Source organism: Megalops cyprinoides, chromosome 17, assembly GCF_013368585.1.
Source record: "Megalops cyprinoides isolate fMegCyp1 chromosome 17, fMegCyp1.pri, whole genome shotgun sequence".
NCBI classification, from domain to species: Eukaryota; Metazoa; Chordata; class Actinopteri; order Elopiformes; family Megalopidae; genus Megalops; species Megalops cyprinoides.
The window spans coordinates 3,093,082-3,108,329 of NC_050599.1; the positions used below are offsets into that span (position 1 = coordinate 3,093,082).

The following is a 15,248-nucleotide window of genomic DNA, read 5'->3' on the forward strand; positions in this document are numbered from 1 at the left end:
CATGGGGCCGGAGCCTTCAGACACAAAGCCCGCATTGTCTGTCCATCTCACTGACCCAGAGACGTCCCCAATAGGATGGGCTCATCCCGCTGACCCCCCCCCTGCAGCGCTTCTGCTCTGACACCAGCCTGAGCATGCAATGTTTATGCAGAGGGGTCAAACCAACCGGGGTGGGGGCGGGGACAGTAGAATAGAAATCTTACACAGGACTCTGAGCCGAGCTTTAGCATGTGCTGTAACAGGGGGACTGTGAGTCTGAGTGTGACTTCAGCCCGCCACAGACCCCACCCTTTCAGTGCGGTTTAGCAGCACATGACTGCCTCCTTCTTTACACGCCTGACTCTTCCCAGCCTCACAGTCCACACATAGAAGTGAAATGAACAGGAAAAAGAACCCATGCAATCCTGAATGAAGCCTCAGTAAGCAAACAGCATGAGGCAATTTCAGAAAGTGTTATGATGTCTAAACATTTGGCAGATTGTCTATGCCATGATTAAATATAATGCACACATCAACAAAATGCCAACTACAAACAGCAAAACAAAATGCATTGGGAAATGCCATCATCCACAACAGAAACCAAATTTCTAACACTGAAAAGCAAACCAGCTGGGTCTCACTCTCACCCTGCTTGGCCTTCACGTGTGTACTGCATTTGGTATCTGTATACTGCATATGACGAAGTCTGCCATTTAAAGTGTGTACTATATTTATCACGTCACAGATAATCCTTTAGCCAAAAAATCTTCATCGATTCCCCATGAATCAGGGAAACTCCTTGGAACGTTTCTATGAAACTGCCTACACATTTCCCTCACTAACATGGGAGTGGTGTCTGGAGGGGAATGCAGGAACCATAATTACAACTGGGTTTTAAATCAGACACCAGGCAAACAACAATTACAGGCTTAAGACGACAGACATAACATTTGTGTGCAAGAGTGACGACTGATGGTAAATGTAATCAGTGTGCACATCACTCACTTATGCTCCACGTGGTTTAAAGGGAAGCAGCATGACCTGTTGTTCTGCAAGTTCCGAGAGCCGCATAGCAAACGCCACACATCCGGTCCTTTTTCGTGAATAAATATTTTTTTATTAGTGCAATAAAATGCATTGGAATGTTGGTAAGCTCCGGCACGTGTCGGCTGGACGTCTCAAGGTTTTATAAACTGTAATCAGATTATGAATTGCCCAGGAAGAAGATCGTCATTTAAGGACTGGAGTTTGCGGAGAACATTGCATATCCTTTGGCTGGAGGGGAGACTGGCGTCAGTCCAACGTCCTTCTACATCCAGGGAGCCGGGGGGGCATCTTTCTGTACCTGCTGAAGAGAGAGCAGGGTTTCACTAAAAACCTCCCCAGACTACTGAAAATCTATCTTCTCAACTGTCAATATACACCCCACTAACAACTCACTACTGCCAACTCAGCCCACTGCTGCGACTTCACTGAGCCACTTTAATACTGGTCTCACTACATGTTATCCGGTGCTGTATCACACATATGCTGCACACTGCTGTTTCTACTGTATTGTACTGTTTGTTCTAATTGTATGTTGCAATTTGCAATTTGAACATATGGATATTCATATGTTGTTTGCGTTTATTCAGCTATTTTTTTTTTTAGCTTAAATTAAACTTTTTCCACTAGTTTACTTGATTTTTTCATAACTTACTACCCCACACTCAGTGCCTTCTACATCGTGCCGTCACTAGTCTTCAGTGTTACATGTTAGCAGAGCCTACCTCAATAATTTCAATGCTCAGATACCACGTGTGATCTGTGCAAATGACAAGTAAAAGACTTTGACTTTGGCTGTGAAAAACAGGCAGCACGTTAGAGCCACTGCAAACCTAGAGGCATGAAGTGCCTACAGACAGAATGAGAATGAGAGTACAGGGAGGGAATTCTGTGGAAGGAGGATTATTTACATACACGTACTACTAATCATATTTAAGTAGTCTTTGTAACTATGTACTCAGGAATTATATTTCATGCTCTTCAAATATGTATTCTTTCAATACATACACCTATCTAGAGTCAAACAGAAATGTAACTGAAGAATTATATTTCTCTGTGTCTCTGTGGCCTTCTCTGAATCTATCTAGCAGAAGTGATACCTGGATTAGTGTGCAGATTTTTTAATCTTATATTTATTTAAGAGTGAACTTGAAATTACTGATACTGATGCATAAATGTTAAGAACAACTGCATAAACAAAATTATGAATCACACGGGAGGACATATCTGACCCTATTTTACAACAGGCGTAGTATTTAAATTCTGTTACCTATTTTAGTGTAATAACGTACATCATCACTGCCAAATTTAACTTCCAGTTTCAGTGACAAAAATGTGATTTCATCAAAGATAAGAGGCCGAATTTCTGTAGAGGTCAGGCAGGCTTACAGATGGTTAAACTGAATGAAAATACATGTTGGCTACACAACATAGCTTCAAACAATCTACCAATCTGCCTGGTGATATAATCTAGACCTCAAAATGGCGTCTTTCAATTTACTCCAAAAATTCTCATACAAAACAGCCACAGCAGTTGCCATAGTTACCAGGCCATTCCCAAATCCTTATAATCACTGTTCTGAGAAATGTCGCTACAATACTTTTTTTCTTTTTTTTTTTATAAAGATGTGCATATACGGTGAGGTGACCATCTAGTTTTACCTTGTTAAGTTCTGGGAAAAGCTCTTGCACAACAATGTCCAGCAGCACGTAGGTCATCTGAGAGGAGAGGAGGAGGCAGAGGAGGAGAGCGAACGTTGGCAGCCGGAAAACGTTTTACATCACACCACAGAGGCCCTAGCATGGCTCTGAAAGCGGTATCAGCGCCCAAGAATTCAAACCACTGAAAATCCCTACACCGCAAACTCCATGTATTTCACCCTGACAGCAACCAACAGCAAACAAACAGGGACCACAATGAATGCATTTCTTTGTGTGCTGGATTGACACATGTCCAGATATGGTCTGTGTGCCGTTTCTTTTTTTTCTCACTTTAACAGAGGCTTTTTCTGTACTCTTACATTATAAGCCTTTCTGGGAAAAAATGACCAAGTGTGGAAGAAATTTACTGCATTAATATGATTATTTTTATCTCATATAGGTGAGCTTCCTGCTTTTTAGTCATATGTGTCTAACATAAGTCCTGCTTACACATGTATACATACACACACACACACACACACACACACGCGCACACACATACATATATCAAACATGTTTTTAAGGATGACACAGCTGATGTTTCAGGCACACCATATTGTCTAGCTTACTTATGTGATATTGTTCAGCTTATTTTTGTGATATTATGCAACTTGTTTTTGTGCTCTGAGTTAGAGAACTACAGCACTCTGGAATTCTCTCCATGATGGCATGGAATAAAGCTGGATCTTGACCAAAGTCTCCAACTGTCCAAGAATTACTCAACACCAAGAGTATGTAACCTGTGCACAGAGTTAGAACCAAACACATTTAAGGTGGGAATGGGTTATATTTTCAAAATGGCGGCCCAAGTGCTGCTTACCTGCTTGTTGAGTAGAGGCTGCTGCAGTCCGTCAAAGAGCAGCCGAACACCCTCGTACTTGGCATCCTCGCCGATGCACTTCCCTATGAATTCTGACGGTAAAAGAGTGAGTTCGGCTTGGTGTACTTAACACAGACACAGCCAGTGGTGATTTGAGAGTAGTTAATAGACAGAGTCAGCAGTGACATCAGCGACTTCGTGTAATTAATACAGGCACAGTCAATAATGATTTCATTGTAGTTAATACGACGTCAGCGTTGATTTCAGCATACTTGACAGACACAGTCAGCAGTGATTTCAGTGTACTCAACACACAGTCAGTGGTGACTTCAGTGTATTTAACACTGACACAGCCGGTGGTGATTTGGGTGTTATTCTCACAGTCAGCTGTGAGTTTAGTGTACACACAGCCCAGTCGCAGCTGTGACCCTGGTAATGACTGATTCACACCATTACTGCTCTCAATCAGTTTCAGGTTACTGGTATCCACACAGCGGATATATTTTCCTTTAAGGAAGTACACAAGAAAATTCCTAAGCAAGTAGAATGGATGCCTCCCACATCTGCTCTGACGCCTGATCCACGAGTCTCCAACAGGCATGACAGGAACATGGGGGACGGGGTGTTCTGACCATGCCTGACACAAGATTTCCACTCACAAGAAACATGTGAACGCTGGTGTGAGAGGAAGGGTCCTGACTTCAACCAGCGCTGAAATAATCTCAGTGCTTTATTTGCAGAGAGGATCTGTAGGGCTTGCTGTTACAGCTAGGGCTACAGACACCTCACTCACACACAGAGTTTTTGGTTTGGTTTGATTATCTTTTGTGTCTCTGAGCTGAGTGAGGCAGACCGCCTTCTCTCAGGGGAGAACAGTGGACTCTTCTACTAAGATGAGGAGAAATACATATAGCCATCACTCTAAACCTGGAGGAAGAAACTGTTGACATTAGGGGGCCTTGTGTTTGCTGGTTTCATTTTGTTTTGAAAAGATTTACAGCGGATTTGGGGGGGGCGGGGGGGTCATAACACAGCCGTACATGGTTTGCACACTACTTAGTCTGCCTCTGCTTAATCTCCTCTGAAACACCAGCCCAAAAAGAAAGGCAGGGCTGTTATCACTGACTTAGTGGAGTATACTATACTATACTGTACTATACTGCAGTGGAGGATCAGATATTAAACATTCCAACGTCTTCCAAGGGAACGTCAAAGCAGCGGACACATGGTTATGAGCAAACCTGCTGTTCCTGGCACTGAAATTTGGAACTGTAGCAGACTATGGAAACCCATCTGTAAACTGGGGTTCACCTTTCTGCAGATAAACAATTTATTGGCTTCCGAGACACTTGCACAGACGGGACAACCAAACTAGGCCGTGTTCAGGCTGCCCAGGCCGTTAGCACCAGATCTAACACTGGACCGAAAGTTTGGCTACGGATCAGTAACAGAGGATCTGATTCCTTTTCGTGCAAAGCGTGAACTCAGGTTCTCTGTGCTCATTAAAAGGACCGATTATACCCTCTCCACACCTCAATTAAAAATTACAGAATTCTGTGTGGGTTACGAAGTAGTGAAAAGGAGAATTGCTATGTTTAAGCAAGGAAGTGAGATACGCTCTGACAGGATTAGCAGACGTAATTCGAAACTGCCCTTTTCTGTATACCATTTTAACAATGCTGCTGATGGCATTTGTTCCTTCATCAATTACTTTGCATCCAGATTTCATTATACTCTCACGCAAACACTGGATAAAATTACTGTCTAATAACCAGCCTCAACACCAAGGAAACACAGAGGGGGTGTGGCAGGAACACTTTGCAACAGACTGGGCCACCACTGAGGAGACAGAATTCAAACCTTGCCTTTGTATCTCAAAATCCAACAATGGTTATCGCTACTGGGGCAAATATTGATTTAATTTAAGGAAAAAGTCAAATAAATCTCTTAAAATCTCAAAGTTCTTTCAAACATCCACGTCATCCTTTCCCGACAGCACTGAGTTTGCACAGATAAGATAATTCACTGACCTGGAATGTAATTCATCATTTCTTCAAAGGTCTTCTTGGCTCTTTTCTGCCTGTCCTCGGGAGAGCGAGGTCCGCTGTTTTCGCAGAAAACTGCATCTGAAACATTTTCCAAGTTTCCTTCATGGCTGCACTTTAACGCTTTATTAACACCTATTAACGCATTACCGACTACTGGAAGCAAAGAGAGTGGTATTACTCGCCAATGAATTACAGGTTACATGAGGGAACGCCTGATTCACTGTGCATGTGAATGTGAGTGCTTCAGATTACAGCCTAGACATGAGAGTGCAAACTCTGCATTTATCCACCGCTGCTTTTTGAACATATACTGCATACCAGTCTATGTGAATCCAAAATAGTGTGATGAAAGATATATAACACATAACACACTTCCCTACGAAAAGTCACGGGGCACGAATGAATACATATTTTATGCATACCCAAAGAAATGAATATCATGTTGGCTTCAGATCATCACGCGTGACTGTCTGCTAATTTCTCGTAAAGAGAAGAAAGCTCTGCTACTGAGGAGGGCCATCTTGGCCTTCCCCACTTCCGTGTTCCAGTTCAATCCAAAGACATTCTACCATGTTGAGGTCAGGGCTCTCTGCTGGCCAGTATGACATTCCCATGTTAAAAATACCCATTTTTTGGCAATTAGACAGGGTGTCCCGTGACTTCTGTTAGGATCGAGTGCATTCTTAGATGTTGGGGGAGGGCAGTGTGACGTCTTGGTTTGCGTGTGAAACTCATGACCGGAGCATTGCAAGTTCCAGTTTAGTCACGCTGCAAACTTCAGCAACCTGCTTCCCCTCAGTTAAACAACAGCAGTTACAATGGAGAATACGTGTAAAAGGGAAAAAAAAAGAAATAAGCAAATCAAGTTATCCTGGATTAAGGTATCTGCTCAGCAAGTAATGTTAAGCAATGTCACGTTGGATGTATGTGTGCAGAGATAGCTTGGAGATGAAACGATAAAGAGGAAGAGGGAGAGCTCTGTGCACATGATGTGGTGAAACAGGAAACGAGAGGCAGCCCGCATGTGGCCCCTCGGTCTGCAGCGGCGTGGGGGCATGGCCCCTCAGACTGCAGCAGTGTGGGGGCGTGGCCCCTCGGTCTGCAGCGGCGTGGGGGGGTGGCCCCGCGGTCTGCAGCGGCGTGGGGGCATGGCCCCTCAGACTGCAGCAGTGTGGGGGCGTGGCCCCGCGGTCTGCAGCGGCGTGGGGGCATGGCCCCTCAGACTGCAGCAGTGTGGGGGCGTGGCCCCGCGGTCTGCAGCGGCGTGGGGGCATGGCCCCTCAGACTGCAGCAGTGTGGGGGCGTGGCCCCGCGGTCCGCAGCGGCGTGGGGGCATGGCCCCTCAGACTGCAGCAGTGTGGGGGCGTGGCCCCGCGGTCCGCAGCGGCGTGGGGGGGTGGCCCCTCAGACTGCAGCAGTGTGGGGGCATGGCCCCTCGGTCCGCAGCGGCGTGGGGGGGTGGCCAATGGCGGGAGGTCACACACCTCTCAGCAGAGTGATGAGGGAGACCACGCGATGCTCCTGCAGGACCTGGTCCAGTTTGTACTGCAGGTAATGGTCCGCGTAGGCCTCCAGCGTGTTCTTCAGCAGGATCCGCCCACCCATCAGCAGGTGGTGCATCCAATCGGGGATGTGGAACACCACCCGGCCTGCCAATCACATCGCAGTGATGAGAGCTCAAGAGTTGAGTGCTTCGTCCCGCCTGCCCTGATGTTACCGTATCGCCCCAGATATTAGGGCAGATTTAAATGTATATTGAACAAATAAAATTTGCCCTACATATGCGGACAATCAAAACGCTAATGACTGAATGACTAAAAGGACCAAATGTAAACGTGGCACGACACCATAAAGAGGCACCAGTGGTGCGGCTGCACTCAGCAGACGTGGCTTTTTTTTCCCCACACTCAAGCAGGAAGCAGGTGAAGGAAGATCCTCCAATACGCCCGCCCACAGCCAGCAGCTTATCTACCCACAGTGCACCACAGGAGACACAGCACCGAGCAGAGAATTTAGCATGTCTCTCCTGTGCAGCCCAACAAGACAGAGAATGGGTCTGCTGAGCTTTGGGAAGCAGGCCACTAACTGCTTCAGAAAGGTTTGTCTTTCTTCTAGGGACTGCATAATCACCTGATCGCTACTCATCACAGAAGAGATGTTTTCTGACGTCAGGTTGACCATGACCTGACCGCGACTGACCACCACTTCCTCAGTTAACCGGACCAAAGCTGTCACAACAGCCCGACCCTGAAAGCGAAGGCTACTGGAGCATGGCTTACTGTGCTCCACCGATACCTACTGTGTTTGTGTGGAAAAGCGTGGAGAAATTAAGAGATGTGTGTTCATGGAAGGGCCATAAAAAGGTCCACTAAGAGCACGACATTCTCTTGCTGCATCCAACTGAACACTGTCCCTGAGGTTCGAACGTTTCTGAAATGTGACTTTCCCAGAAAACAGAACCGTTGTGACCGTTTTCTTTTTTTTTAAAATGATTTTATCTTCCATGATACAACAACAACAATAATAATAATAATAATAATAATAATAATAATAATGATGATAACAAAAATAACATGGTGTGAACTGTGCTCTATTTTGCAAGCATGCGGCTCCAAGAAGGTCAGCTTTAACCGCATGGCTAGATAAAGCAGGTGATGCAGCAGTTTCACATGAGACAAAAGTTTCACATAATACAAGGCGGTCATTGGCATATGGATTTCACAAGATATGTAATGTCATTATTATCTGAGTAAATGCCAAGTTATCCTGCATGAAACACGTGCTATAAAGTTGTAACCTCATCTCTTCTCTGGGTTTTCTATGCTGTGTTTGCGAGTAACTGTAATGCTTCTCTCTTTCCTCCATACCGCTGTGAAGGCCTGCAGACACTCACCCACATACAGCAGGTAGTCATACACCCCATCCACCGTCATCATCTCCATGAAATAATTCTGGTTGTGCTTCTTCTCCGTGAACTCCGAGCGGTTGGCGTTGTTTTTGTACAGGTCGTTGAAGAGCTGGACAGGGGAGGGGGAAGCAGCGGTCGTTAGTTCAGAGGCTGGAAACTGTGAGGCACAATGGCGGAATGGCGTCTAAATGGCGGGTGTGAGCAGATCGCTCTCCGTTTAACAGGGTGAAGAGGGAGAGGCAGCAGCAGAGCGGGAGGCATGTGGTCCTCCGGGGCCTACGCTGAGCACGGGCCGCGTTCACAGGAGTGGAACTTCACCACCATATCTACACGCAGAGCAAAGCGTTCTGATCACACGTATGTGGTGAGCAGTATGTTGCGTTTGTGTGTATGTGGGTTATGCTGCACACACGTATGTGGTTATTTTGTTTGTGTGTGTGTGTGTGTGTGTGTGTGTGTGTGTGTGTGTGTGTGTGTGTGTGTGTGAACAATGTGATGTGTGTTTGGTGAGCAATACGTTGCATTCGGTTATGTGTGTTGAGCAGTACGTTACATGTGTGGTGAGCGGTATATTACATTCAGGTGTGCGTGGTGAGCGGTATGCTATGTTCAGGTGTATGTGGCGAGTAACATGTTAGGCTCAGGTATGTGGGGTAAGGGGTATGTTACATTCAGGTGTGTATGGTGAGCGGTATGTAGCATTCAGGTGTGTGCGGTGTGCAGTATGTTAAACTTGGGTGTGTGTGGCGATTGGTATGTAGCATTCAGGTATGCGCAGTAACTGGTGCATGAAAACTATCCACCTTCTTGTTGTTCTCCGACGTCGGGCTGAGGATGGTCAGCTCGGGGCGGCTGGGTTTGGGCTTGGGCGACTCGCAGGAGTTGAAGAAGGACTGGATGAAAGGCTCAAGGTTCTGGCCTTTCTGGAGGTCAAAGGTCACAGAGAACACCCTGAGGCGCTGCAGAATCTAGTGCTGCACTCGAATTACTCTGACACCAGCGGCAACCACACTGACCCCAATGTTCTCCCACAGCTCATTACTGACATTTATATTAGATTTATTTCCACTGAAACGAATCCAAATCAAAACAGGAAAAACACTGCCAGAAACAAACTGCGTCAAGTACAAAAAAAACAAGTATTACCATGAAAATACACAAGCATATTGCTCACCTCTTTAATTAATTTCCCCGGGACAGATTTGATAATCTTCCCTGCCAAGGAAAAAGAGAGCACGTTTAGCCAGATGTGAGGATCACTCAAGATCAGGGCACTGTCGCAAGCGGCTTGCAGGCAGCTGGCCGCAATGCAACACAATGCAGGTAAACCCGATGCCCAGGTGAGCGGCGCTCCGTACCTAGGTTAACGTCTGGCAGCATCTTGTCCAGGAACTGGGACTCCATGCTGTGCGGAGACAGGAAGTCTGCCAACAGCTGGCTGTTGCTCAGTTCTGGGTGGAGGAGCAACCGCTGAAGCAAGAGGAGGACACACAGTCTATCACAACACAGGATATTAGTACAATACACCACATACATCATTACTGCGTACCCTCCGAAATTACTCAAGGAGAAACGGACCAACCCACAGACCAATATCATAGATAGTTTAATACATCGGAATGCTTCGTATCTGGCTGAGGCTTACACTGGTAATAGATCATTTATCTGCTCGTCGGACCAGATGGCTGCCACAACACAGTAAGATTATTATTACTTCAAAACGCACAGCTATTACTCAAAATGAAACAACATTTTAGCCAAACCAATTTACCAACCAGTAATTCACTGTCATCATCAGGGGCTAAATGTGCTTATACTGAGCCCGGCTGTGAGTGAGTTTGCTGTTCATTACCACACGCGTGACAATGCCTTGTTTGGGAGCCAAATATGGGCAAAAGACTAATGATCCTTCTCCTTCATCTTGGAGCCTTTTATTACACCTAAAGGCATGATGACTAATCACGTTTAGCATGAAATTGGGCTACTGCTGAAGGAACAGTACTCTATGGGTCATCATCCTTAGAAACACAGTCACAGGAAATCTTAACAGAGAGGTGACCAGGGGTACACTTTCAACTTTCAAATACAATTTGACAGATATCTAACTGTGAGTTGAAATTAACTTCCACATCCACATCAAAATAATTCACTGCAGATACCATTCCAAGAACAGACATTTTAGATAACAAAGCTTACAGTGAAAGCAGTGCCTCCCAAAAGAAAAACATCTCTCCTAATCAGCCAATACCTGTAAATATTCCTCAAACTCTTCTCTCTTTGATGTTAAGAACTCGTAGTTCTTTGGTCCTATTATTCGTTTGGATGGGAGCTGGGCATCAGGAAAGGACCCTGTTGAAAAGAAGGCACTATGAGAAAAATAAGCTAACAAACAACCACGGTAACTCAACACCACATCAGTTTTCTGTCCTATGTTTTGTTAATTAGATTAGGCGAGCATGACATTCGTTTTGACTGGCCAAGGCCCATGACAACATTATTCCCAGAAATGCTGGGGTCTCTTTCCTTCTCATGCAATTCTAGAAAGGGACAAAAACAGAAGTGAGAAGCAGGAAGGGAGGGAAAAAAAGGAGGAGGAGTTGGAAAACAAACACTGAACAAAGATACAAAATTGCATCTACCATGGAACTCGGTAAGTTTCGACTCCAGCACGTAGAATTCAAGGTATCTTCTGTACACTGACCAGCTTTCGGTCTCATGACCGACTAAAACAGAAGATGAGAGGGAAAAAACGTTATGATATAGCCGCAGAACCTGCTTCTGATTCCAATGTGGTGGCATCGGGCATGGCGGAGGACATGGTGCGAGGTCAGACACCCCCTGAACTGCACCCCCGCACCCCCCACCCCGCCCCGCCCCTGCGGCCAGCACGCTCCGGCCACCGCCCACCTTCCTTCCTGTCACTCCGCTCCACGTCGATGCAGAACACCGGCACCCTCTCCTTCTTGGGCTCGTCGTCGCAGAAGTCCACGTAGGGGATGGTGACGTTCCAGGCCGACAGGTTTCGGAGGGTGCTGGGGGTGCTCGCTGCCTCCGCGGGGGCATCATCCTCCAGCACCATGGTGGCCTCTTCCACCTGCGGTCCCGGGGACAGGGGAGAGACGGATTTCACGCTGCACCTCCGAGGGGCCCACTGGTCCCCCACCCGTTACACAGAAAAACCACAAGCCAACAGGAGCAGGGGGCCACCGCTTCCCAAATATAACACTGAGGAAGGCATTCTGCTTGTGAAAGATTTCATTAGCAACTGTTAGTGACAGTAATAACCACATCACCAATGAAAGAAAACAAAACCATCACTCCCGAATTAAGAGGTGAAAACACCGCAATGCTTGGAAAACACAGCTTTCCCAAGGGCATTTCTAGCAACCAAACCCTGGACGGGACAGAGATGTTCTCACGTGATTCACAGGTGATTGGAAACGTTTCATAGCAGTGGTCTACAGGGAAAAGAAATGCCTACGTCTGTATGTGGCACAGAATGTCAGAATATTCATCACAATGACATCACAACGGCCTCACTCAAAATGATGCAAGGCACACGATCTCTTGCACCCTTTTTTTTTTCCACTGTAATATACTCAAAGGGTCCTCGTCACTGCAGTCCTATGTAAAATTTTGTGGAGAGAAAACATTTCAAGGCCTGCATCCATTTTTAAGAGTTAAACTGAAATTGTTTTCAGAGCACAGCCCCATGGTAATGAGCCTGTAGGGTAATCACACAAAGAGACCCCACACCCCACTGCTGCGCTCACACTAAAAATCCATGACACTTGTCAAGAATCCCCCCACCCCACCCCTCGCCCCCCGATAACCTGCCCTACGGGTGTTGACTGAGTGTGCTGTAACAGTTTCAGCCAAAACTGTGCCTGAGACAAACAGAACTATAACTGACAAACCACAGAGAATTCTAACTGACAAAATACTGACAACTGTTAACTGACAATACACAGAGGACTGTAACTGATATGCAGCACAACCGGCCACAGAGGCTGACGCTGAACACTGTCGCCGGACGCCAACGCCGGACGCAGCGGCGGGGCGGGCTCACCATGTCATCCTCGCCCTCGGCCGCGCTGTAGGCCGGCAGCATGGCCCCCTCCATGGTGGTGCTCTTGAAGACACCCTTGATCTTGCTGCCGATCCGGCTGATGCCGAAGGACTCCCCACGCTTCGAGGTGTTCCTGCAGACAAGTGCATGAACACACGGTCACTGCCGGCACATGGGGGGGGGGGGTCACATCCACCATGCAGGATCGGGGGGGGGGAAGGGAAATGGGAATGGGGGATGGGAAAGGGCCAGAGGTGAAGCTCAGGAGCAGTTCAAGGCCCAGGCAACTCAATCTCAAATCATCTCAAACAGCATCAGTCACGAGCACAGCCCCCCCCCCCCCCCTTGGTTTCAGCCAGCAGCTGGGGGTCAGGGCTGCCAACTGAAAGGAACAAGCCGTTAATTGCACTGCACGGTGGTGGGAGCATGCAGTACAGCCCTTACTTTTTAGGAAGAGACATGAGTCAAAACTAAAAACGCCTATGCACGCCCTGTTACCGGTCTGCAAATTCAGTTTCTTCTGAACAGATAAACTGTCTCACTTTCCACCTGCGGTATCTGCAGGTTGCAACTGGTTAAATTGCAAAACATTACATATTTGTAAACAAGAGATGATCGTCAACCAAGATACATCCATCTTTGTATCTTTTAAAATCTCTGAGGTCCCTGCACACTGAAAGTTCTTTTTGTCACTATATACCACAGGGGTAGTGCATCACAGACTCAAACATACCAAACATTATGATGCACAAACTGTAGATTCTAGACGGCTGATACTGGCCCTTTTCCTTGCTATCGAGACACAGAAATGGGTGAACACTGCCCCCTGTGGGTGCAAGGGCTGATGTTTTCAGTAAACATACTCAGTGCATTCTGTAAGTGATTAAAGAAACCCGTTACAATGAAATAACTCTCATTACTTGCACCAGGGCCATGCTGGAGCTCTCACTCACACACACACACACACACACACACACACACACACACACAAGCTCGGGACCAGACACAGATACAGTACATGCACACAGACAGGCTGAGTGGGGCGGGGCATCAGCTGTAACAGGGGCTCATGCGTGGTGGGCGGGGCTTGTATTGGCCACACTTCAGCATGACAGTGCAGGAGGGCGGAGCACAGGGTGGGGGTGGAGACCTGAGAGGGGTGGGCGGAAACATGGGGTCTTGCGCCATCTCCCCCTCTGGTGAGCTAGTGTGTTTTTAGACAGGACAGACAGACAGATGAGAGACAGACAGACACGTCCAGTCCAGCAACAGTCATTAGAAGAAAAGGAGACAATTTAGATGAGAGGGGTCCAGGGGTATGCATTTACACATAAGGCACTGCACACAGCCATTCTCTTCATCTTTCCTCTCCTCCTCATCTTCCTCATATAATGCATTAGTTTTGGAGTCCATGCTGGCCTCAGTACTGCCTTGGTAACAAAGGAAATGTGGAGAACACACCGGAAATGTTCCAAGGATTTCACACACGCTGTACAAGGGTGACATGCTATCAGTTGTAATGTCATAAAACCGTTCCTCAGAATGCGTGCAAATCCAGCTACACTGTGACAAAGGCATGAAGAATTCACCACAACTCATGTATAGCCATGTTAAAACATGAAAGGTTTGACTTAAAGCTTCAACAAAGTGTTTAAAGCGTTGCCACAATATCCATCCGGAAGGTGAGGTGCTTTGGCCTGTGCTTCTTCACCCTCAACCGCGAAGCCGCAGGACAGTTTGGGCCCCGCTGGCCCAGATAAGGGCACAATGGGTGTTTAATTTGTTACAAAGGCAGCTTTGTCCCGCATCGCATTCCGCTAAGCGCAGCCGTGCGTGTGTCTGCGCGTGCGTCTGCGCATGTGTCTGCGTGCGGCGGGAAAGCGCGCGGCCAAGCGGCGCGGCCCACACAGCGCCCGGGTCGTACTCACCGCACATCGTCCAAACTCAGGCTGTTTCTGCAACGACAGGCAGACGGAGTCACAGCCCGGCCGACACCAGCGCTCACAGCCTACGCTACGGGCCGCGGACGGGACGCCGCGGACGGGACGCCGCGGACGGGACGCCGCGGACGGGACGCCGCGGACGGGACGCCCCGGGAACAGGCGCGCACCTCACGGCGCTTTGTTTTGGTGCGAGACGCCGGGCAGACGACAGCGGCGCATGGCCACGGCGACCCACTGCTACTATCCGGCACAGTTTGTAAAACTCAGCTTCCTGGTTTACAGCCAGAGGAGCAGCGTGTGTGTGCGCTTCAGTGAAGTTCTCTCACACACAGCACAGCACACAGCTAAACACACTCACAACTCTGTGCCCCCCATAACCCACCCCCCCACCATCCACCACCCATCAGGTTCTTCCACACAGCTAACACAGACTCAAAACTCAGTGCCCCCATACCTCCCCCGCCCCCTTCATCCCCCACAGTTCACAGCACCATGAACAAGTCTATAGTGCCCAATCCGTCAATGAAAAATGTTATAGAAATACATATCATCTCCAACTGATATTAAGGAGTCGTTTCACAGCCACATTTGAGGGGAACAGTGACTGAGTCCCACCCACCTGCTCAGCCTGGAGCTTCTGGCTGGAGACTCCGCTCCCCTCAGCAGCTGCCTGAAATACTGCAGAGAAGCACCAAGGGAAACATCAGGAAACATCAAAACCCGTTTCTTTTACCCC

The 15,248-nt window shown here is 47.6% G+C and overlaps 1 protein-coding gene across 5 annotated transcripts in view; it reads right to left on the bottom strand.

The window, feature by feature from the left end:
* Window positions 1-640: 640 nt before the first annotated feature.
* The window catches only part of LOC118791925 (sorting nexin-14-like), a 23,188-nt gene continuing 8,580 nt past the window's right edge, over window positions 641-15,248 (bottom strand). For 2 of the 5 annotated variants that reach the window (XM_036549472.1, XM_036549476.1), the window contains 15 exons: window positions 15,132-15,190; window positions 14,498-14,524; window positions 12,570-12,702; window positions 11,408-11,594; window positions 11,140-11,223; window positions 10,749-10,849; window positions 9,859-9,970; window positions 9,675-9,715; window positions 9,304-9,423; window positions 8,486-8,609; window positions 7,077-7,241; window positions 5,575-5,670; window positions 3,545-3,636; window positions 2,686-2,742; window positions 641-1,327 (listed from right to left, as the gene is read on the bottom strand). In XM_036549472.1, coding sequence (XP_036405365.1) covers window positions 1,289-1,327; window positions 2,686-2,742; window positions 3,545-3,636; window positions 5,575-5,670; window positions 7,077-7,241; window positions 8,486-8,609; window positions 9,304-9,423; window positions 9,675-9,715; window positions 9,859-9,970; window positions 10,749-10,849; window positions 11,140-11,223; window positions 11,408-11,594; window positions 12,570-12,702; window positions 14,498-14,524; window positions 15,132-15,190 — 1,437 coding nt within the window. In that variant the 3' untranslated portion in view covers window positions 641-1,288. The remainder of the gene's footprint in view (window positions 1,328-2,685; window positions 2,743-3,544; window positions 3,637-5,574; window positions 5,671-7,076; window positions 7,242-8,485; window positions 8,610-9,303; window positions 9,424-9,674; window positions 9,716-9,858; window positions 9,971-10,748; window positions 10,850-11,139; window positions 11,224-11,407; window positions 11,595-12,569; window positions 12,703-14,497; window positions 14,525-15,131; window positions 15,191-15,248) is intronic. The other 3 variants (XM_036549473.1, XM_036549475.1, XM_036549474.1) reach the window with 3 other exon arrangements.